Genomic DNA, 24,473 nt, shown 5'->3' with positions numbered 1-24,473 from the left:
AGAAACAAAATGTTGGACCACAGTTCCAGAGTCAATGAATGCACTGCCGTCCTTGAGTCAACAACATTCACAAGTTTAACAACTTAAGATACAGCTAAGTTTGGTGAAATGAAAAAGACAGAACATTTGTGGTGTTACTAAGAGTGTAAGATTGCATCTGCACATTTGAATAGCTAGCTGTAAGATACGTATTGCTAATAGTGGGAAACAAACAAAAGTGAGATAGTGAAATTAGCTGATTTCAGATTACAGACCAAAACACTGTGAATGGCTAAGGTCCAAAGCTGGTGGGAGACCTAGGCAACTTTTCAGTCACTGATAAGTACGGAAAATGTATAGGATTCTTTGGCACATTGTATCAGTCTGTGTCCAATGGCATAATATCAGTCAGACCAATATCCAGAGGAAATACAATAATTGGCAGCTGAACTGTAGATAAGGGTTATTAGAGGGAAACTATTGTAATGTTCAAAACATACAATTAAGTAAGTTTGAATATTCCTCCACTTTTTGGGGTTTTCTATTATTTTAGATGGATAACATGCAAGGGAACCTGCTGACATTGACTCCAACAGCTGTAATATTCCCTTTAAGATACTGTCTTCTGAAAGCAAGACACGTCAAGCTGGTGTCTCTACTGATAAAAGTGGCTTCAGTGAGCACCTGACAAGTAAGGCCCGAGAGAGTGTGAGGAACCTTCAAAGACATTCCATATCAGCAGTACAGTGTGCCTCATGTATGAATGTCCTAGAGCTGTGAGCCTAGATCTACAGAGCTGATGACAGTCATCTCTCTCTCTCTCTCTCTCTCTCTCTCTCTCTCTCTCTCTCTCTCTCTCTCTCTCTCTCTCTCTCTCTCTCTGAGTGAGACAGTTGTACACAGACAAGCCTCGACAACGGCCTATTCCTCAGAAACACGCAGAAAACATCTGAAAAGCTGGCAGGAAACCTGCTATTTACATTGGCTAACAGCTCTCAAGGTAAGAGAGAGCAACGGTGTCTTTGGGAAAAGTTAACACTGTGTTGTAAGAGAAGTGAGGATTTGAAAAGAAACATTACCAAATCTTCAAATGTCTCGTTGATTTCTTACCACCACCATTTTTCATGATGCGCTGCTGTGTGCAGATGTTGGATCACATTTAAACCACCACCGCTAACATTACCACCACCAGTACTATTGTAAAACATCACCATTATTACAACCACCACCATGCATATCACCACCACCACCGCCACCAATCACCACACCCAGACCTTGCTGTCTTACCTGACGGCTGTGTGCTTTGCAGTGTGGCTGTACTGTTCTCTGTGACTCTGGGACTGACTCCGTTGGGGCACCCGGTGGAGGTGGCGTTTGTGGTGGCTGAGCCATTCACATGCTCCCCGCCGTTCCTCTTGACCGAGCTGGAGCGTGTGGGGACAGGCACGAACGTGGGGTCCAGGTCCATGATCAACTGGTTGAGCTGGTCGATGGAGTTATCAATGTCCACAGTCAAAGAGTTGAACTCTTCGTCTCGGCTGTTGTTGTTATTGTTGACGACTGCAGGAGGCTGCTCGTTGTGTGTCTGTGGTGCCACCACCGTTCTCAAGGCAGCAGTGTTCATACTCAGCACGGGTCCTTGTTGTGACACTGTAAGGGCTGGAGGTTTGGGTGGGCTTCCCCCTTGTGGTTTGTTGTCCCCTGGGTACCTCTCCCTCTCCTCACCCTCCTCGGCCTGCAGGTAGGCGTACTGATGGGCTGCTACCATCTGCTGTTGGCGCACCCAGGTGTGTGTGGAGTAGCTGCCCTGCCGGTAGACCTGCTGCTTGGGCATCGGCACGGCGGTGGCGGGGGTGGAGACCGAGACACTCCTCTGGCCAAAGCAGCTCCTCCGGGCCTCTGCGTAGGCTCTCTCGTACTCCTCCATTGTGGCCGGGGCTGGGTGGTGGTGCTGGGGTTGGTGGTGGTGGAGCTGGTGCTCCTCTCCCCCAGGGCTACCGAAGCCATCCGACAGCAAGGAGTTCTGGCTGCTCTTGTGGCAGGAGGACGACAGGGTCCCGAGGCTGTCCACGCTGCGCAGGTCGTGACCCGACAGGAGGACCTCATCATCCAGGATGTCCGTCTCCCTCTCCCTGGGGGGCCGCAGGTCCCCATTGCCATGCACCTGGGCTGGTACCCGCTTCTGTATGGTCATCACTCCTGGCCGTCCTCCTCCGCACTCAGACATCTCCTCCAGGCCGAACCCGCTCAGCAGGCGCTTCAGCTGGGCCTTCTCCTGACGGCTGGGGCCTTGCTGGGGCCTGGAGCTGGTGGTTGTGGTGATGGGGGCTGGGGGTTTGTCAGTCCACAGAGAGGTGCTGGACAGGCCTGAGTCGCTGCTGGCTGACAGGGCGTGGTCGCTGTGGTCGGGACTGCTGGTGGTAGAAGTGGCTTGGTGGGCTCCACGGCCCAGGGTCAGGGTGGTGGATCCTTCCCCGTTAGGGCTCCTTTTGGATGGGGAGGCTTTGTCCTGGGCCAGTCCCTGAGAGCGGGGCACTGGAACAACAAGAGATGCAGCAGCTTCAAGCGGTCAGCTGGTACAGAGACACACACAGACATCACCACTCACAAACACATGGACACACATATGTACAGGTAGATGACCACAAAAGACGATAATTTTTTCACATAGACAAATAAGTTCACTGAACAACAAGTACAGCTGTCTGATAAAAACAAACAGGGTTACACAAACGTACAATGACACAAACGAACACACACATCAACTCAGAGGTATGGAAATAAGTGAGACATTCTTCTCTCATGACACATTTACAGAGCTGGTGGACAATGAGTAGACTACAGGTTGTAAGAATAGCAAAGCATGGGAACGATCAGCACTTCTCACTGCACATAACAAGAGTGTTCTCCCAGACAACTGTACACCACTGAATAGTTTCCCCATCCCCAAAACTAATCATGGAGTCTAACCATTCTAATTAAATAAAAGCATAAAACTAGCACTATAATTCTTATCAAGCACTATAACTCTCGTTCGTACATTGTGCTGCACGGTAGACAAAGGTGTTCCTCGTGTTCAGGTTATATAACCAACATTGTAATGAAAGCCAAGCAGCCATCTGACTGTCTGCCTGTGAGCTGATATACGGCAGTCAAGGTACTGTTGTGTCCGTGGCCAGTCAGCCACTATGTTTGATTTCCTCACCGTGGTATGATTTACCTATCGTTCCCCGCCGCCCTCTGACCCTGCAACATAATGTATGTTCGACCCTCAGCAGAAAAAGTGAACTACAGTCAGAGGTCAAATGGAAAGCAGCACAGTAAAATCCACCTCATGACTCAGATAAATTACTCTGGGAAAAACAAAAGACTTCTAGTTAGCTAACTAGACAAGGAGTCTGGTCAGTGCTTACCGAATGGAGTTCAATGTACATATTTCAAGTGCAACCAAAAGCTGTGGTAAAGTCGAGGTTAAAAGCACCATTCCATAATCAGTGTAACTCTCCTGTAGTTCAACAAAGGACAAGCCTTTGTCTCAATCTAGCAGCGTGAATTACTTACCTTTCCTCAAGCCAACAGGGCTGTAGTAGGATCCGAATACTAGACACGCATGATAATTATACCCTCCCCCTCAACACACACACACACACACACACACACACACACACACACACACACACACACACACACACACACACACACACACACACACACACACACACACAGTTCTCTGGAACTCACATCTGGCTCTCTACAGCATGTCTCTGGCCTCCTCACCAAGCTACAGTCCAGGTCAGAACTCTGAGGAGTATTCCAACAGATCCCTCTACAACAATCCAACTGGCAAGGTGGTAACACTTCTGAAGGCATATGTCATCCCTCCACTCTCTCCCTCGGTATGTCACCCTCCCACTTCTCTCTCCCCCTCCCCCCTCCTACTCTTCTTTCACGGTCCCCCTTCTCCTTCAATTTTTTTTATTTTTTTTTATTTAACCTTTATTTAACCAGGTAGGCAAATTGAGAACACGTTCTCATTTACAATTGCGACCTGGCCAAGATAAAGCAAAGCAGTTCGACACATACAACAACACATAGTTACACATGGAGTAAAACAAACATATAGTCAATAATACAGTGAAAAAATAATAAGTCTATATACAATGTGAGCAAGTGAGGTGAGATAAGGGAGGTGAAGGCAAACAAATATATGTATAAATAAATAAAAATATAAAAGGCCATGGAGGCGAAGTGAGTACAACACAGCAAGTAAAATAAAAACTAAAAAAACAATGGAATGGTTGGTTTGCAGTGGAAGAAAGTGCAAAGTAGAGACATAAATAATGGGGTGCAAAGGAGCAAAATAAATTAATAAATAAATACAGTAGGTAAAGAGGTAGTTGTTTGGGCTAAATTGTAGATGGGTTATATACAGGTGCAGTAATCTATGAGCTGCTCTGACAGCTGGTGCTTAAAGCTAGTGAGGGAGATAGGTGTTTCCAGTTTCAGAGATTTTTGTAGTTCGTTCCAGTCATTGGCAGCAGAGAACTGGAAGGAGAGGCGTCCAAAGGAAGAATTGGTTTTGGGGGTGACTAGAGAGATATACCTGCTGGAGCGCGTGCTACAGGTAGGTGCTGCTATGGTGACCAGCGAGCTGAGATAAGGGGGGACTTTACCTAGCAGGGTCTTGTAGATGACCTGGAACCAGTGGGTTTGGCGACGAGTATGAAGCGAGGGCCAGCCAACGAGAGTGTACAGGTCGCAGTGGTGGGTAGTATATGGGGCTTTGGTGACAAAACGGATGGCACTGTGATAGACTGCATCCAATTTATTGAGTAGGGTTTTGGAGGCTATTTTGTAAATGACATCACCGAAGTCGAGGATTGGTAGGATGGTCAGTTTTACAAGGGTATGTTTGGCAGCATGAGTAAAGGATGCTTTGTTGCGGAATAGGAAGCCAATTCTAGATTTGACTTTGGATTGGAGATGTTTGATGTGAGTCTGGAAGGAGAGTTTACAGTCTAACCAGACACCTAGGTATTTGTAGGTGTCCACATATTCTAAGTCAGAGCCGTCCAAAGTAGTGATGTTGGACAGGCGGGCAGGAGCAGGCAGCGATCGGTTGAAGAGCATGCATTTGGTTTTACTTGTATTTAAGAGCAGTTGGAGGCCACGGAAGGAGAGTTGTATGGCATTGAAGCTCGCCTGGAGGGTTGTTAACACAGTGTCAAAAGAAGGGCCAGAAGTATACAGAATAGTGTCGTCTGCGTAGAGGTGGATCAGAGAATCACCAGCAGCAAGAGCGACATCATTGATGTAAACAGAGAAGAGAGTCGGTCCAAGAATTGAACCCTGTGGCACCCCCATAGAGACTGCCAGAGGCCCGGACAACAGACCCTCCGATTTGACACACTGAACTCGATCAGAGAAGTAGTTGGTGAACCAGGCGAGGCAATCATTAGAGAAACCAAGGCTGTCGAGTCTGCCAATGAGGATGTGGTGATTGACAGAGTCAAAGGCCTTGGCCAGGTCAATGAATACGGCTGCACAGTATTGTTTCCTATCGATGGCGGTTACGATATCGTTTATGACCTTGAGCGTGGCTGAGGTGCACCCATGACCAGCTCTGAAACCAGATTGCATTGCGGAGAAGGTGTGGTGGGATTCGAAATGGTCGGTAATCTGTTTGTTGACTTGGCTTTCGAAGACCTTAGAAAGGCAGGGTAGGATAGATATAGGTCTGTAGCAGTTAGGGTCAAGGGTGTCCCCCCCTTTGAAGAGGGGGATAACCGCAGCTGCTTTCCAATCTTTGGGGATCTCAGACGACACGAAAGAGAGGTTGAAGAGGCTAGTAATAGGGGTGGCAACAATTTCAGCAGATAGTTTTAGAAAGAAAGGGTCCAGATTATCTAGCCCGGCTGATTTGTAAGGGTCCAGATTTTGCAGCTCATTTAGAACATCAGCTGACTGTATTTGGGAGAAAGAGAAATGGGGAAGGCTTGGGCGAGTAGCAGAGGGGAGGGCAGTGCAGTTGTCCGGGGTGGGGGTAGCCAGGTGGAAAGCATGGCCAGCCGTAGAAAAATGCTTATTGAAATTCTCAATTATAGTGGATTTGTCGGTGGTGACAGTGTTTCCTATCTTCAGAGCGGTTGGAAGCTGGGAGGAGGTGTTCTTATTCTCCATGGACTTTACGGTGTCCCAGAACTTTTTTGAATTTGTGTTGCAGGAAGCAAATTTCTGCTTGAAATAGCTAGCCTTGGCTGTTCTAACTGCCTGTGTATATTGGTTTCTGGCTTCCCTGAAAAGTTGCATATCACGGGGGCTGTTCGATGCTAATGCAGAACGCCATAGGATGTTTTTCTGTTGGTTAAGGGCAGTCAGGTCAGGAGAGAACCAAGGGCTATATCTGTTCCTGGTTCTAAATTTCTTGAAAGGGGCATGCTTATTCAAGATGGTGAGGAAGGCATTTTTAAAAAATGACCAGGCATCCTCTACTGACGGGATGAGATCAATATCCTTCCAGGATACCCCGGCCAGGTCGATTAGAAAGGCCTGCTCGCTGAAGTGTTTCAGGGAGCGTTTGACAGTGATGAGTGGAGGTCGTTTGACCGCTGACCCATTACGGATGCAGGCAATGAGGCAGTGATCGCTGAGATCTTGGTTGAAAACAGCAGAGGTGTATTTGGAGGGCAAGTTTGTTAGGATGATATCTATGAGGGTACCCGTGTTTACGGAATTGGGGTGGTACCTGGTAGGTTCATTTATAATTTGTGTGAGATTGAGGGCATCAAGCTTAGATTGTAGGTTCAAGAAAGTAATGCAGCCACAGCTCTAACCTTCTCCTTCACCAACTGCAGGTAAATAAGTGCACCAGACGACCACCATCTCCCGCATAACAATATGGAGAAACAGAGAGATGATATGGAGAGGAGGAGGGGAAATAAAGAGTAGGAAGTTTAGCTGACAGATAGTGACCATGATCAGAAACCCACAGGTCTTCCAACCACACACACTGGCTCTACTCTACCTCTCTCCTAGCAGTGAGAAGGAAGGTGAGGTTGTTTGCACTCCACACAATGGGGGACCTTGAGTTCTCCAAATATGGACAGAAGAATGTAAATAAGTTGGGAGGGGCAAGGGGGTGGGGGCGGGCCCTGGGGTGAGCTGTAATCCGACCTCATGCCCCGTCTGCATCAGGGTACTACCCTGCCAGGAGGGAGGAAGAGGGACACAGAGAGAAAGAGAAAGAGGCAGAGAGGGTCTGTTGAAAACAACATTCCTTTCCCTCTCTTCCATCCCTCTTTCTTTCACACTGTAAAGACAGACATTTTAATTAGAGCAAGCCTACCTTCTAGTTGGGCGCTCTCTGCCGGTTTATGAAACCCCTGGGATAGCCAGGTTGTTTTTCTCTCGCTATCGTGTATCATGAAATGACATGCCTGGCGTCCGTACAACACCAGCATGGAAACAGATGTGCCCTAACCTCAATTATGGGGTTCAACAATTGTTTTGACAGTTTTTTTCTATCAGAAGACACACATTGGCAAGACTGAGGTCCATAGATGGTTAACCAAGTATGGCCACATCCGGTGGTCTTCATCTTTGAACCATTTCATCTATCCTGAATCTACATTTATGTCGGAATTTATCAAACAACTTTTTGTTCGAAATTGTCAATTTTCTTAGGTTATTATGTTGTTAAAAAACACTTGACACTCTGTAAACATAAGGCAAATGGGCATGTAGCAGCAAAACTGTTGCTCCGACTCCCAACTATTCTTTACCCCCAGAGGAATTGTTGTTGCTACACCTCCGAAATTACCCTGCTGTTACTCCTGCTCCATTCACATCAGTGTTATTACCATCTACCATCCCTCCTCCTCCTCCTCTCATACTGTATGCCAGGCCTGTGAGTCATAAAGCTTAATTACCATCATCATCACCATCCTCATTTTCATCACCCCTGGCCTGCGTGGCTTGGCCTAGCTTCCGTTTGGGCTTCCGTTTGGGGCCCAGCCAGACGGCCCTCAGCTAAAACATTCCTCATTAATCCAGCAGTCAAACCAGGGCCCTGTTACATGCCTCTGGTCTGACTCACTCTCTTACTGGGAGCTAGATGCAGGAACAGAGGGGAGAGAGAGAGGAGCCCTCGGTACAGGACAAGCCTATTGTGGCCTAGACTTTCTCTTTTAATTGGCTCAAATGAGGTTATGTCGATGTTGATACACACCTGGTATTGATTGCTTGGACATCCTCTGATGCATGTACACGTGTTTAAAAAAAAAATTTAAAACACACATTGGCTGGATTTGTTTCTATTGATGGGGAGGAAATCGACCCCGGAAAGAGTAGAGCAGTTTCCAGGATGTTGTGTGAGGTAAAGCATTATATCCCTCATTAAAGAACAACCCATACTCAAACACAATACTTAATTCACACTAGTGGATAAACCCACATTTTGAATGGGGGAAGGGGAATTTAAAAAGCCATTGAAGTAAATGATGTTGTCCTTCCACATACCTAACACTGAAGTGGTAAGCTGTCTTTAAGCCGATTGACAGGCAGTCAGAGGGACACTGGGAGCTGCCAAATCAAATGGACTGGTAAGTAGCTGCTGAATTCCAGTAGAGCTCCCAGTCTTTCGTCTCTAATCTAGAGTTTACATGAGAAAACAAGGCTGTAAATATTCCACAGGAATGCCTCATTGACTCAATGAAAAGGAGAAAGTGAAAAATAGTTTTTTAGGCTGTTGTTTGCCTTTAATTAATCTTTTCATATCCAATGTTTGCTCTTTCATTACATACCCAGAGACTCTTGATCTAGCACTTCAAACATAAAAGCTAACCTCACTTTAAGATTGTGTAGTAGAGTTTCTCAAATAAAGCAACTAAACTAGTTGTCTTTATTATCAAATGGTTTATATTGGTATTGTATATAAAATGCTTATTGTATAACAGGCCTGGGTGGATTCATTTTTTAATGTCACCATATTTGTCTATTATGGTAAGTTGTTGTGAATTCCACGGCTGAGAGGAAAGATTTGGCAGAGCAGCAGGGGATGCCCTGACAGTGTGTGTGTGTGAGTGAAGGAGTGTGTGCCTGTGTGCGTGCGAGAGAGAGAGAGAGAGAGAGAGAGCAAGAGAGAGAGAGATCACGCCCGCGTCTGTGTAACTGGGTTGGTCGAAGCACGCCCATTCATTTGATAAAACAATTTTAATAATCTCTAGGGAACTACTTTTCTCTCTCTGACCCCAGTGCTTCCATATTCCCTATGGTACTAAGACTGTAAAGAGCATCCAGAAACTACCAGCAAACAAGCACTAGATATTACCTAACCTTAACCCGAGCTGATTGACATGGCCAAACTTATCGATACTAACATGTTAATAACGGTGCCGGAGGAGGGGGCTGCCGTTTTACGTGCTCCTAACCAACTGTGCTATTTTGTTCGTTTTTCGTGTTGTTTCTAACTAGTTTTTTTTTTAACGTATTTTGTACATAATGTTGCTGCTACCGTCTCTTATGACGGAAAATAACTTCTGGAAATCAGAACAGTGATTACTCACCTCGAACTGGACAAAGATTTTTTCTTTAACGAGTCCGACGTGAAGGATATACTGCTTTGTCAGGAACAGGCCAAAATCCACGTCATTTGCGTGAAGAAAAAGATGGAGAAAAAGGGGGCAGAGGTCGGGCTGCCTTCTGAGAATTCGTAGTTAGATATTCCAGGACGTGTACTCAAAGCATCCGCGGACCAACTGGCAAGTGTCTTCACTGACATTTTCAACCTCTCCCTGACCGAGTTTGTAATACCTACATGTTTCAAGGAAGCGAAGGTAACCTGCCTAAATGACTACCGCCCCTTAGACCTCACGTTGGTAGCCATGAAGTGCTTTGAAAGGCTGGTCATGGCTCACATCAACAGGATCATCCTGTATACCCTTGACGCACTCCAATTCGCATACCGCCCCAAAAGATCCACAAATGACGCAATCTCAATCGCACTCCACACTGCCCTTTCCCACCTGGACAAAAGGAACACTTATGTGAGAATGCTGTTCATTGACTACAGCTCAGCATTCAACACCATAGGGCCCGCAAAGCTCATCACTAAGCTAAAGACCCTGGGACTAAACACCTCCCTCTGCAACACGACTCCAACACCATCATTAAGTTTGCTGACGACACAACAGTGGTTGGCCTGATCACCGACAACGATGAGACAGCCTATAGGGAGGAGGTCAGAGACCTGGCAGTGTGGTGCCAGGACAACAACCTCTCCCTCAATATGAGCAAGACAAAGGAGCTGATCGTGGACTACAGGAAAAGGAGGCCGAACAGGCCCCCCATTAACATCGAAGGGGCTGTATTGGAGTGGGTCGAGAGTGTCAAGTTCCTTGGTGTTGACATCACCAACGAACTATCATGGTCCAAACACACCAAGACAGTCGTGAAGAGGGCACGACATCACCTTTTCCCCTTCAGGAGACTGAAAAGATTTGGCATGGGTCCCCAAATCCTCAAAAAGTTCTACAGCTGCACCATCGAGAGCATCCTGTCTGGTTGAATCACCACCTGGTATGGCAACTGCTCGTCATCTGACCAGAAGGCGCTACAGTGGGTAGTGCGTACGGCCCAATACATCACTGGGGCCAAGCTTCCTGTCATCCAGGACCTATATACTAGGCGGTGTCAGAGGAAAGTCCCCAAAAATGTTAGACTCCAGTCACACAAGTCATAGACTGTTCTCTCTGCTACTGCACGGCAAGCGTTGTTGGAGCGCCAAGTCTAGGACCAAAAGGCTCCTTAACAGCTTCTACCCCCAAGCCATAAGACTGCTGAACAATTAATCAAATGGCCACCCAGACTATTTACATCCCGCACATTGACTCGGTATATAGCCTCGTTATTGTTATTTTATTGTGTTACTATTTTATATTTTTTTTATTTTATTTGGTAAATATTTTCTTAACTCTTTCTTGAACTGCACTGTAGGTTAAAGGCTTTTAATTAACCCTCCTGTTGTGTTCGTTGCATGTTGATTAATTATGTGTTCCGATCCAAAATGACCGCCCCGTTATAGCTGATTATAAATCCATAATAATACATATATTATCACCTAATGTTGCGTTAGATCTTTTTATCAACTTAAGTTCTTGTGAACATTACAAGTTTTGAACTTCTATTTGCTTTATATGGCCTGAAGGCCTCATTGACCTGAGCTCATACAACTCGTTTTGAGTTTTTTAAAAAGCACAATGTATGGATTATTTTGACTATAACAAATACTCATATGAAACATATTGTGCTATTTATCACAGACTACTTTGTGTCAAAGTTTAACAAGGACTCTCCTCCTCACCACTGTCATGATCAAAGATATGATCAAGAGCCTCACATACGGTATATCGTTTGGTCATTGTGCTGCCACAGAATTAATTGTTAGCAAGGCCTCAAAAAAGCTTGATATACCAGAGCTGTGAGAAAAGTTCTATATATTATTGAAACAATGTTGCGATTGTTTGTGAGAATGCCAACAGGTGTGGTTCCTGTGGGGGAAAGACACTATTGGAGAAAGGTTCCCGTGGGGGTTGCTATGGAAGCCAAGAAGCGGAGTGAGGTGTGTGTGTGTGCTCAAACACACATGCATGTGGGGGTCTGGGAGAAGAAGTGTGTCCATTTGATGAATGGGCATGTGCCTGAACTCAATTTTATACACTAATGGTAGTGTCACCAATTCCTTTCTAATGGCCGGTCAATTTTGACCGGGAACACCACAGGTGTTAAAACACCCAAAATGTTATGAAAATCATCAACATGTATCTTGTGTGTTCAGATGCCCTGTGTGGACAAAATCATGGAACCTTATGACAATCAGATTAAATTAACTATGTTTTGTAAATTGGTCCAATTCGACCGGAACACAGCAGGAGGGTTAAGCATTGCACGGTAAGGTCTACACCTGTTGTATTCGGCGAATGTGACAAATAAAGTTTGATTTGAATCTTCTGCATATGGTACACCAAGGGGAAGATACTATCTTTCATTTCCTCTGTTTACCATTGTAAATAAAGAATGTTTCCATAGGAATTGCCCTGGTACAAGTAAAGCCACATAAACCAAGCTGGTGGAGACTGACTGTTTACGTTAATGGTTTTACGCTGTGGTCCCTATATGATACAGTACAGAGCGGGCCTTTAATGGTTTTACGCTGTGGTCCCTATATGATACAGTACAGAGCGGGCCTGGCTAACCAGAGCAGAGGACTCTAAGAGTGTGTTCGAAAATTCAATCTGGAGTGCCAGAGTACGCTCTGGGTGTTGTCAGATTGTCCGTTTGTAAATTCAGCGTTGTTCCCTCTCGGAGCGTTGAGAGCGCACACTGGATGCTCTGGCCGAGGACGAGGAGTCGGGTTGAGCCGAGCATTCTGACCTAGGGTGCGTTCATAAATTCACTCTGGCTATCTACTCCGATTTCAGAGCACTCTCGTGTGAATGTGCCAGAGTGCAGAATAACTGATTTACCAACACTCAACTGTGTGCGCTCTCTGAATTTACAAACGGACAATCTGACAACGCTCTGAATTTACAAACGCCCAGAGTGCGCCCCCCCAAATGTAATTTACGAAAACACCCCTAACAGCGGGCAGTCAAGCACCCAAGCTAACTGGCTAACGCTGGCAAGCTTGCTACCTACTTCCAGACACAAATGAGATAACAGCTCACTCTGAACATTTTACTCGCTTTTGCAAATCTGGTTAGGCTGTTTTCAATTTATTCAGAGCATTGGTGACTGTAACTGTGCTGCTGGCAGCAATTTAATTAGGCTTTCTTGTCGATGTTTACCGACACCGGCCATATTCAATGGGTGTTGAGCGATAGTGAATTCATCAGTTATTCTGCACTCTTGCACACATAACGAGAGTGCTCTGAAATCGGAGTAGATGGCCAGAGGGAATTTACAAACGCATCCCTAAATCTGTCATGCTCTGCAGTACTGAGACTAGCATGAGGTTTACAGGGTTGCTGAGAGATATGTCACCTAGAAGCTCTGCATTGAAAAAAATACTGCAGTTGTCACTTGGCCCTCTAAGGAAGGATCTCCATTCATTTAGAAAGCAGACATTGACTGACCCAGATGTGGTTGGTTTTACTGGGTGTACGTGTACCTGTGTTGCTAAAAATGTAGCTAGGATCAAGAGTTGTTCCTGACAGGGAAAGCCTAGATATGGCCCAGAGATTCTACTCATCAAGTAATGCGGTCAGATAAAAACTCCTGGCACTATTGGTCAATGTAAGTGCATGATCCACAGATATTGCTTGGTAGATCTTGATCAACTTGGTTGTTAGTTATGGTGGACAATATGATATTAATTCAGAGTGACTGGAAGCTTTATGTTTCACATTGTAATGAGGAGAAGTAAGTCCAAGTGAATGCTGTTACCTTCCGTGTCAATTATGTTCTGGTAAGAGTCCCATCGTGTCAGAGGGTCGGCTGTGTTGTAGTCCACACGTACGTCTGCCCCGTTCTGCCAGCGCTCTGCACCTACAGGAGACCATTTAAAAGCAAGGAATCATTGTGTGACGCTCTTATTTGGTCCAATCAACATCAAGGAATAAGTGGGACATTCTTGTAGGGTTCAATCAACAACAAGGGATCAGTGGGACATTCTTCTAGGTTTAAACTTTCCGTGGACAGAAGCCATTTTTGTTTATTTTCTGTAAGTCATTTGTGGCTTACATTTGTGGAGTGTTTTCATCTTGCAACTAAGAGTTGAAGGAATGTTACATTTTATGAGTTGTTTAGAGCACATATATGCACGCAAAAACACACACAACACACACAACACACACGCTCCCTCCTGTGGGGCTGGGAGGAAGGGCATGCTGTGCTCCTTTACCTCTCTGTCAGCACACACTTCACACTACATTTCCCCTCTACGGATTTCCACATCCTCATCTCAGCAGGGGGTAGAGGGGAAAAGAGGGGAGATTGAGGGGGGAAGCTGGGTGGTGAAAGGACCATGTGTCTGGAGGTTTTCAAACCCTCCTGCTTTTCTAACTGAGTTATAGTTAAGGAGTTATAGGAGTTTAGAAAAATACCTGGGATTTTCTCCGGGCCCTCAGAAAACACCAGCTCCACTTTCCCGTAATCCAGAAATCTACGATCTGCAGAGGAAACACAAAGGAATAGAGTGAGTGTGGCTGCATTGGAATGCCACGGAAAGATGAATGATTCTGCCTATGACTGAGATTCTCCCAGAAAGCCATAATAGATTACAGTCTATGGGAACACATGATTTATTAATGGATGAGCCAAACCCAAATGAAGTCCAGTAGTTTTTTATCCTGTGATGGCAATGTGTATGCAATGTGTGTAGACCTTTATTGGCAGTCTCCATGTCTTCTTTCTGGAACACCAGGTTGTAGCCCTGCACTGCTCCCGTGTGGAACTGGAGCCGGAAGATCGCCTCACGCTCCAAAGTGACATCACTCTTATGGTAACACTTCACCTGTAGGAACATGGAAAGACTGGCTGCTGTAACAGCTGTTTGTGTGTGTATTCATGTGACCTTGTAAAAAACATTTTCATTATTTTATGTGTGTAAGTCTAATCGGTCATAACTTGTATCTTTCTTCTTGTATGGTATACCCAGTACATTCTGTAGGATATGTTATGTGATGCTATGAGATGTTATTCTTACCATGATGTCTCCCTTTAACATCTGAGCAGGTTCCAGACTGATACATATCCTGTCTCTGTGTCCAGGCCCAATTTGACTGGGTAATAGAGACAAACAAACAATCAGAGAGAACATGCTATGATGGCCAGGTTGCCCTGGTGGCCAGATGGCCCGGGTGGACAGAGTTTGCACCATAGACATTAAAACCAGTAGATAGTGATAGCGCTGACGTTATCCACGTATTCCAATGGAAAACTCCCAATGGCTCATGAAGGCGGAAGTATTTGAATTTGAAGCTCGCCATATTGTTGAATGAGGCTGAATGGCACCCAGAAATTGCTAAGAATCATGGTGAAAGTGGCCGTAACTAACAAAGGATCAACAATATAGTCATTTTCATCCTGCCTGAGAGAGTTAACCCAACACTACTAGATGACGTCGGCATCAGTACCGGAAGACTTGGACATAAACAGTCAAGAAGCGTGTGCATGAGTGATTGGTCTATCTCAGCATGTGGTCCTGCGTGATGACAAATATAGTAGTCAGAAGGGATCACTATTTAATTAAATATATCTTGATTTGTAGCGAACTTTTAAATCATTCACTGTGGGGATTGAACTTGATCATAATAAACACATTTTAGAGCCCAAAACGTAATTTGCTACATACTGTAGTCTATCTAGGGCAGACTAGTGCTTTTGGCACCGCTAGGTTGCTACCAGTGGAGGCTGCTGAGGGGAGGACAGCTCATAATAATGGCTGGAATGGAGCGAATGGAATGGCATCAAACACATGGAAACCATATGTTTGATGTATTTGATACCATTCCACTGACTCCGCTCCAGTCATTACCACGAGCCCGTCCTCCCCAATTAAGGTGCCATGACCTCCTGTGGTTGCTACGTAGTAACCGATCAGCAGAGCTCGTGACGCCACACTCCAGACCGGACACTGGGGGCCTGGTTTGCACCAGGTGAAAAGTGATTGCATTCATTTTGAAACAGGGCTGCCTCCCGGCGTGAGCCGGGCGCCCCGTTCAAAGCCAAAGTCGGCTCAATCCAAACTGACGTATGTCAAGCACCTGGAGTAATGACTTCGGATTCTGAGTTTTCATACGCCAAAGTTGTGTTTAGTCTTGATAAAAACGCATATGTGCTTTATCTGCTGCATTCCAAAGGAAAACTATTATAAAAACTATTATATTACTATTATATTATCTTATGGAAAAGACGTGTATTTCTGAATGATGCACCATGCTGCCTTGTTGACATAGGTTGCCTTCCCCTGCTCAGACGTTGCATGCATAAACCAAAGGTTGCATGCCACGTCATCGACTGTGCCGTCAGGCACCAGATTGCTAGAACATATGATGTGGTTAGCTGATACTTATAATATCTATCCTGGCGTTGTAAAATCTGGAATGCGTCAGAAAGGCCTGGGCAGAGGAACGCACCCAATATGACCGGGCGGCGTAGAGTACTGCTCAATTTATGTAGTCCACTCCTCCATCTCCACTTTAGCCCAGTCACAAATCATGGGCAAAAGTGACGGCCTATAGCCATAATCTAACTCCCTCAGTGACACTCACAGAGAGCGGCATATTAGAACAACAAATTGTCATTAAAAGAAAATGTATCACTCATTGTCAAACAAAATTTGAAACTTAAATGAATGCTTACTAGACCCCTGAGGAGTAGACAGCTTGCATTCCCTGGTAGACTTTCAGGTATGGCCGACACACTGGGAAAAAATGATTGTATTATGAGAAGAGAAATATAATACTGTAATTCATGCGAGATCAATTCTGTTGTGGCAAAAGTGTGGAACAAAAACTCTTTGAATATTATTCATATCAATAAACTGCATCATAACATTTGTGTATTATCAAGCATTGATTCATGTTGGTATCAATTGATAATTGATAGTTATTTTGGATCTCAGTGCTGCATTTGATACTATTGATCACAACATCCTTGTTCAGGTCATATCTATGTGGCATACGTTTCTCAGTAAGCATTGGGGGTTCAGTATCTTCCCCAGCACCTATTCACTATGGAAGGTATCATCAACTAGATTCAGCCAAGTGACAATTTTTTCTTGAGCGTATGGTCGGGGGGCAGGAACATAATTAAAAAATAATTTATAGACTGCAAATTGACTGCAAGAAGCCCAAACAGATATAACATTCAGTTTCACTGCTTTGCGGATGACACACAGCTTTATTTACCAATCAGACCCGGTGGCAAAGCTAGCGTAGCTGCCCTTCACAAATTTCTCCAGCTCAATGACAAGAGGTTGATTTATTTGATTGTTTTATTTGCCACCTTGCAAAAAACCACCCACTGGGCACAGAAGTCATTTCAACGTCTAGTTTTTATTTACATTTGGTTGAATTGTCAACTAACGTAAATTCAACGTGAAATCAACAAAAACAATCTCCATGTTATTGGCAGGCAAAATTCTTTAGTTATTCTGTGGTGCGTGTTCATGTATGTGCATGTGCATGCATACACGTGTGTCAGTCCGAGGGAAAGGACAGGTTCATTTAGCATGCAAGCTTTCCAAAATGCCAATTTCTTTCTAGATAAGCACATAGGGATTTTATTGGTAGTTATTTGTCAGACTTCTAGCTTCTCAATGAGTGGAATGTTTTTTTTGCTATCCTAGTGGGCCGATGTGTGAACAAAAGCAGGTAGTAAGTTACCTCCTGCAGTGTCAAAGTTTGGTATCCCATGTAGAATGATGCAATGCAGGAACAGTGGAGAGGTGTTGATTTTCATCGACCCACTCAGGAGACTGTTCAGGATCCAAACGTACCTGGCATGGCAGAATAGTAGAGTTACGGTAATCCACACAATAGCTAGCAAGAGGATCCTCACTAGCTAAACCCCTCTGCATATACTGTAGATTAAAGTAGACAACAACAGATCAATTACATCAATGGCTGGGTCCAACCATGACAAGTATAACAGAGATACTGTAGCACACATGGGAATATTACTTTTCCGAAGATCCATTGAGGTTGTGTGTTTGTGATGGGGACATTCTTACTAAGGCGCCCACGGTATGACTGAGTCACAGTGATTCAGTGTGATGCAGTAGGATAAGATTACACCAGGTCACCACGGGATCCCATTCTGTTTCAATTACTCACAATGGCATGACTATCACGGGCCCTTTTCTATGGGAATGAATTAACAAGACCAAGACACGCAAAAGGCTTTCTATTGGCTCAGGTGGGACAGGGACCTGAACATGCCCTAAGGTGGGTGGAGAGGGATATGTGTGTGGGTGTGGGAAAACACCTTTACCTCACCATCCTTATCACACAATGGGCATTCTCTCAACACTAAAAGAGTAGGTTCATATTATGCCTGAGAAGAGGTCTTACCTTTTCTGAGAGGGTGTCATTAATGCTGAGACCTTGTCGTCGTAGTACTTCCTCATTGCAAAGCGGTCCAGGGCCTGATCAGCGCTATGCAAGACAGACACAGACATGATTTAGGCTTAAACACTGAGTTACCCTCCTGTTTGGGCTTAAACACTGACAGGGTAAGCATGACAATCATGGTAAGTAAGCTGTAGATAAGAGCTTTAGTTTTAAATAAGAGTGACTTAAACTGAACTGAGTGTAAGTCATCTGACTATTACCAGAAACGCTCCTGGCTGACTGAGTGGAGTGACACACTGTAAACAAACATTTGCAAATATTCAACACATTGAGAGGGATCTTAGACCGTTCCTCCATACTGAATCTTTCCAGATTCTTGATATCCTTAGTCTGCCCCTATGGACTGCCCTCTTCAATTCAAACCACAGGTTTCTAATCAGGGCATCATGCACCCCAAAAATCTGAGGGGGCACAAAGTACGTGAGGATGGCTGGGGGTTGGTCCATAGGGGGGCTAGGCCCCCGTCCATAAATTGGAGAATTTATACTCTTTCAAACACCTGATACAGCTTTTTCCTACAATCTAGAGCCATAATCATTGTGCTTAACTCTATGTAAAACAATGTATATTTTTCTGCATCTCTAATAATACCTCTTTTTTTAATAACCTGCATCTCTGCATCATCAAGCTAACTACTCCAACTTGATTGATAGCCTGAAATAGTTAAGCTAGTTATGAGGGTGGGAGATTGGGAACCTATTTGGGCTAGCTAGAATCAACGTCATAAATTGAGGCTAGTAGTATTACAGAGATAAAAAAAAAAAAAAAATTATTATAATAATTTTGTAGTTTTTTTAACACTAGAACAGCTGGGCATTGAATGGAACCCCCTTCAAGTCATTCTGACTGCAACATTCTAGCAGTGTAATTAATACATTTCATATATACTATTGCAAAAATAACAATTTGGTTGTGTTTAAGAATGCCTTTGGTAACATTTAAATACAATTCTTTTAAATAGAATATTAGCATTTTCATTAGTTAATGTTACTCTATGCTATATGCAAAAACCAAAAAACATAAAAAACACAAAAATGTTTCCAATACATTTCTTTCATGAATTGCCTTTGTTACAACCATGAAACATAAACACATGTTCTGAAACATGGTAACAGCTATTTTTTATAACAACAACAATAAAAGAACACCCCATCCTAAAAGAATTGAATTGTCTGTAGAGCTCCAAGACAGGATTGTGTCAAGGCACAGATCTGGGGAAGGATACAACAAAAAAATCTGCAGCATTGAAGGTCCCCAAGAACAGTGGCCTCCATCATTCTCAAATGGAAGAAGTTTGAAACCACCAAGACTCTTCCTAGAGCTGGCCGCCCGGCCAAACTAAGCGATCGGGGGAGAAGGGCCTTGGTCAGAGAGGTGACCAAAAACCCGATGGTCACTCTGACAGAGCTCCAGGGTTCCTCTGTGGAGATGGGAGAACCTTCCAGAAGGACAACCATCTCTGCAGCACTCCACCAATCAGGTCTTTATGGTAGAGTGGAAAGAAAGTAGCCACTCCTCAGTAAAAGGCACAAGACAACTGCTTGGAGTTTGCCAAATGGCAAAGATTCTCTGGTCTGACGAAACCAAGATTGAACTCTTTGGCCTGAATGCCAAGCATCACGTCTGGAGGAAACCAGGCACCGCTCATCACCTGGCCAATACCATCCATATGGTGAGGCATGGTGGTGGCAGCATCATGCTGTGGGGATTTCTTTTAGCAGCAGGGACAGGGAGACTAGCCAGAATTGAGGGAAAGATGAACGGAGCAAAGTACAGAGAGATCCTTGATGAAAACTTGCTCCAGAACGCTCAAGACGTCAGACAGGGGGCGAAGGTTCACCTTCCAACATGGCAACGACCCTTAGAACACAGCCAAGTCAATGCAGGAGTGGCTTCGAGACAAGTCTCTGAATGTCCTTGAGTGGCCCAGCCAGAGCCCGGACTTGAACCCGATCGAACATCTCTGGAGAGACCTGAAAATAGCTGTGTAGTGATGCCCCCCATCCAACCTGACAGAGCTTGAGAGGATCTGCGGAGCAGGCCCCACAGTTGGGAGAAGGAGGGGCAACAGGGAAAACCATTTAGAAAATGACATACCCTACTAAAACTGGTTATAACTCCAGTTCTGTTAGTGGTATTAATATTCTAACAACGACAGTGTCTTATATAGACTTATTTAGGAAAAGTCAAGGACGGAGGGTGGCATGACTTTAAAAAATGGGAGTGATAAAAATGACTTCTTTAGCAGTTATAGTGTTAAACGGAACAAATCTGAGTGACATGTGCCTCTGTGCCCCCTATGGGCATGACACCTCTGTTTCCAATCAGGTGCCAATGCCATTTAGCAAACTGTAGGCGGTGCTATGGTCTGATGACATGAAAATATAGCTCTTTGGCCACGCACACCAGTGGTGCCAAAAATGGAAGCATGTGTAGAAAAGTACCTCATTCTTACTCTTAAATATAGTGGTGGATCTTTGAAGTTATAGGGCTATTTTGCTTCCACTGGTTCTGGGGCTCTTGTTAAGGTCATGAACTTTACCTAATTACCAGGACATTTTAGCCAAAAACCTGGTTGCCTCTGCAACTTGACCACAAGTGGATCTTCCAGCAAGACAATAACCCCAAGCACACATCAAATCCACAAAGAAATGGTTTATTGACCACAAAATTTTAAAAATTCAATGGCCATCTCAGTCTCCGGGCTTGAACCCCATTGAAAACCTATGGTTTGAATTGAAGAGGGCAGTCCATAAGCACAGAATCTGGAAGGATTCTGTGTGGAGGAATGGTCTAAGATCCCTCCCAATATGTTCTCTCATAAAACATCATTGTCATTATCCTCACATTGGGAGGGTGCTCAAGTATTGAAAACAGGGGTGCCAATTATTTTTTACCCCTATCCTTTTTTAGATTTTTTATGACTTGTTGAACCCAATGTCTTTCTCTGATCAATTGTATTAGTATAACATAATATAATTTGCCCATTTTTTAGCAATCAATATAGTATTTGTATTATTTAATTTATACTGTCTCTTTTGCTCCTCTTTATCAAGAGTGTCAGTAATTTTGGTCCTGAATGTATATTCTGTTTCTCTCTGACACGTACACACACACACACACACACACACACACACACACACACACACACACACACACACACACACACACACACACACACACACACACACACACACACACACACACACACACACACACACACACACACACACACACACACACAAACACACACAAACACACACACACACACACACACACACACTCTCCCTTTTCCCTCTCTTCTTCATCATTCTCTTTTACTCTCACTCTACCCGCTTTCTCTCTCTGACCCTGTCACTATGTCTCTCCCAGTGGGAGCAGAACAGCAGGGGGAACGTTGATTGGCAAAACCCAACCCGGCCTCGACCAATGTGTACCCTATATCACACAGGGTTTGTGTGCAGAATGGATCGCCATAAGCGCATAAGACAAGACACACACAAACACACACAAACACACACAAAACTTCCCTTGACCTTATAACCCGCATTCTGCTTAATGTGTGCTGTCAGTTGATGACTTTAGGGATTACCCTAGCTGCAGCTGCTCTGAATAGACTTTCAGACTGGAAATGACCATGTGTTAATATCGTTCATCTCTGTTTCTGTAGCTTCATCCAATTTGAGGAACTGCATGTCCTTGAGGGGAAATTATTTTGAACTCAAGTGCCTTACTGAAACTCACATTTCATTACTAAATTAATTTACAGGTCCATTCAGGAAAAATTACATTGACCTTTGTGCTAAATGACAAATGCTGTTACACTCTGTTATCATTAATGTCTAGTATGTTTATGTTGATTTAGAATGTGCAATACTGTAAGCGTTACTCATGACTTATGGCTTTCCTTTGATCCCATATCCATTACTATTGTTTGACTCATGCTCTGACACAGTGAAAGGGCTGAGTAGGCCAGTAGTGGTCAGGCACTGTGAAAGATTATACTTATTTATCTGAGACGTGGTTGTAGTTGATGTAGGGGTTTGTACACAAACATTCAAGAAGTGCTACTCATGCTTTACCTGAACTTCTCGTTTGAGCAAAGTCACATTTCACAACGATAAATTAATTGAAGGAAAAGCCATGGGAGCTGCCATTAGTTGCCGCAGTTAGCCTACCTGGCAGATATGTCGGTGAAATGCACAAATGATGAGATGACCACTCCAATTCGGCCTTTCCCACCCTGAAATACAAGACAAAGAGAGGAGAAAGAAAGATAGAGAGAGCATTAGCCTACATTACTTTGAGAATGTAACAAGATACGTCATCTTTTGCCACTACGTAATCATTTTAAAAAGCATTACTTTCTGAATAAGCAGCTAATGTTTATTCAGCAAACAAATAGCAATAGTTTTTGAACTCCCCGGAACCATTACCCATGAACCCCATCGCAAAACGGAAGTAGCTCCCGCTAAAACTTAAACAAATTTGCGCTACCGCGGTGGAAAGTCCTTCGAACCCTAGACACATTTCACAATGTTCGATTAAACAAGGTACTTCAATAAACATGTGAAACAATGGTAAAACATTAGCAGGGAAAGCTAACCTGTTGGCTAAGTTGCTAACCTCTTAGGGCTAGGGGGCACTGTTCGGAAGTTCAGATGAATGACACGCCCAAAGTAAACTGCCTGTTAATCAGGCCCAGAAGCTAGGATATGCATATAATTGGTAGCATTAGATAGAGAACACGCTGAAGTTTCTAAAACTGTTAAAATAATGTATGTGAGTATAACATAACTGATACGGCAGGCAAAAAAACCCGAGGAAAATCCATCCGGAAAATGTTTTTTTGAGGTCACAGTCCATTTCAATTATTGTCTATGGGATATTCAAAGGAATTCCTCCCAGATTGCAGTTCCTATGGCTTCCACTAGATGTCAACAGTCTTTAGAAAGGGTTTCAGGCTTGTTTTTTGAAAAATTATTGAGTAATTGTAGTTTTTCCAAGGTGTCTCTCATTAAAAATGTAGTCTTGTTAAGTGCGTGAATGAGGTGCACGCTCTTCGTTATTTATCTTCCCTATTGAACATACTATTCTCCGTCTTAAATTGTATCGTTTATTAAGATATTAGAGTACCTGAGGATTAATTAGAAACATCATTTGACTTGTTTGGACAAACTTTACTGGTAACTTTTTGGATTCGTTCATATGCATGTTGAAAGAGCGGATTACTGAATCAAGCACGCCAACTAAGCAGATATTTTTGGGATATAAAGAAGGACTTTACCGAACAAAACAACAATTTGTTGTGTAGCTGGGACCCTTGGGATAGCAATCAGAGGAAGATCTTCAAAGGTAAGTGATTTATTTTATCACTATTTGTTACTTTTGTGACGCCTGTGCTGGTTTGGAAAAGTATTTTGGTGTGGGGGCGCTGTCCTCAGATAATCGCCGTGAAGCCTTTTTGGAATCTGACAAAGCGGCTGGATTAACAAGAAGTTAAGCTTTAAATGATGTAGGACACTTGTATGTTCATGAATGTTTAATATTACAATTTTGTCATTTGAATTTGGCGCGCTCCAGTTTCACCGGATGTTGTCGATTTTGTGCGCTAAAATCACTTCCCGCAAAGATGTTCTATTACAGTTGAAGTCGGAAGTTTACATACACTTAGGTTGGAGTCATTAAAACTAGTTTTTCAACCACTCCACAAATTTCTTGTTAACAAACTATAGTTTTGGCAAGTCGGTTAGGACATCTACTTTGTGCATGACACAAGTCATTTTTTCAAAAATTGTTTACAGACAGATTATTTATCTTATAATTCACTGTTTCACAATTCCAGTGAGTCAGAAGTTTCCATACAATAAGTTGACTGAGCCTTTAAACAGCTTGGAAAATTCCAGAAAATTATGTCATGTCTTTAGAAACTTCTGATGGGCTAATTGACATAATTTGAGTCAATTGGAGGTGTACCTGTGGATGTATTTCAAGGCCTAACTTCCAACTCAGTGCCTCTTTGCTTGACATCATGGGAAAATCAAAAGAATTCAGCCAAGACCACAGAAAAAACATTTTGGGAGCAATTACCAAATGCCTGGAGGTACCACGTTCATCTGTACAAACAATTGTATATAAGCATAAATACCATGGGACCACGCAGCCGTCATACCGCTCAGGAAGGAGACGCGTTCTGTCTCCTAGAGATGAACGTACTTTGGTGCGAAAAGTGCAAATCAATCCCAGAACAACAGCAAAGGACCTTGTGAAGATGATGGATGAAACAGGTACCAATGTATCTATTTCCACAGTAAAACAAGTCCTATATTGACATAACCTGAAAGGGCGCTCAGCAAGGAAGAA

The 24,473-nt window shown here is 43.9% G+C and overlaps 1 protein-coding gene across 3 annotated transcripts in view; it reads right to left on the bottom strand.

Annotated features, from left to right (window-relative positions):
- Positions 1 to 24,473, bottom strand: part of LOC139559550 (tensin-3-like) — a 73,516-nt gene that overhangs the window by 35,458 nt on the left and 13,585 nt on the right. For all 3 annotated transcript variants that reach the window (XM_071375640.1, XM_071375642.1, XM_071375641.1), the window contains exons 5-13: positions 22,289 to 22,353; positions 18,051 to 18,134; positions 17,364 to 17,476; positions 16,339 to 16,399; positions 14,681 to 14,756; positions 14,359 to 14,488; positions 14,079 to 14,144; positions 13,420 to 13,521; positions 1,267 to 2,514 (exon numbers count right to left, since the gene is read on the bottom strand). In XM_071375640.1, coding sequence (XP_071231741.1) covers positions 1,267 to 2,514; positions 13,420 to 13,521; positions 14,079 to 14,144; positions 14,359 to 14,488; positions 14,681 to 14,756; positions 16,339 to 16,399; positions 17,364 to 17,476; positions 18,051 to 18,134; positions 22,289 to 22,353 — 1,945 coding nt within the window. The remainder of the gene's footprint in view (positions 1 to 1,266; positions 2,515 to 13,419; positions 13,522 to 14,078; positions 14,145 to 14,358; positions 14,489 to 14,680; positions 14,757 to 16,338; positions 16,400 to 17,363; positions 17,477 to 18,050; positions 18,135 to 22,288; positions 22,354 to 24,473) is intronic.

This window comes from Salvelinus alpinus, chromosome 30 (assembly GCF_045679555.1).
Source record: "Salvelinus alpinus chromosome 30, SLU_Salpinus.1, whole genome shotgun sequence".
In the NCBI taxonomy this organism is placed as follows: domain Eukaryota; kingdom Metazoa; phylum Chordata; class Actinopteri; order Salmoniformes; family Salmonidae; genus Salvelinus; species Salvelinus alpinus.
The sequence above is the reverse complement of the archived record's forward strand: the minus strand, read 5'-3'. Positions and strand labels throughout refer to the sequence as shown.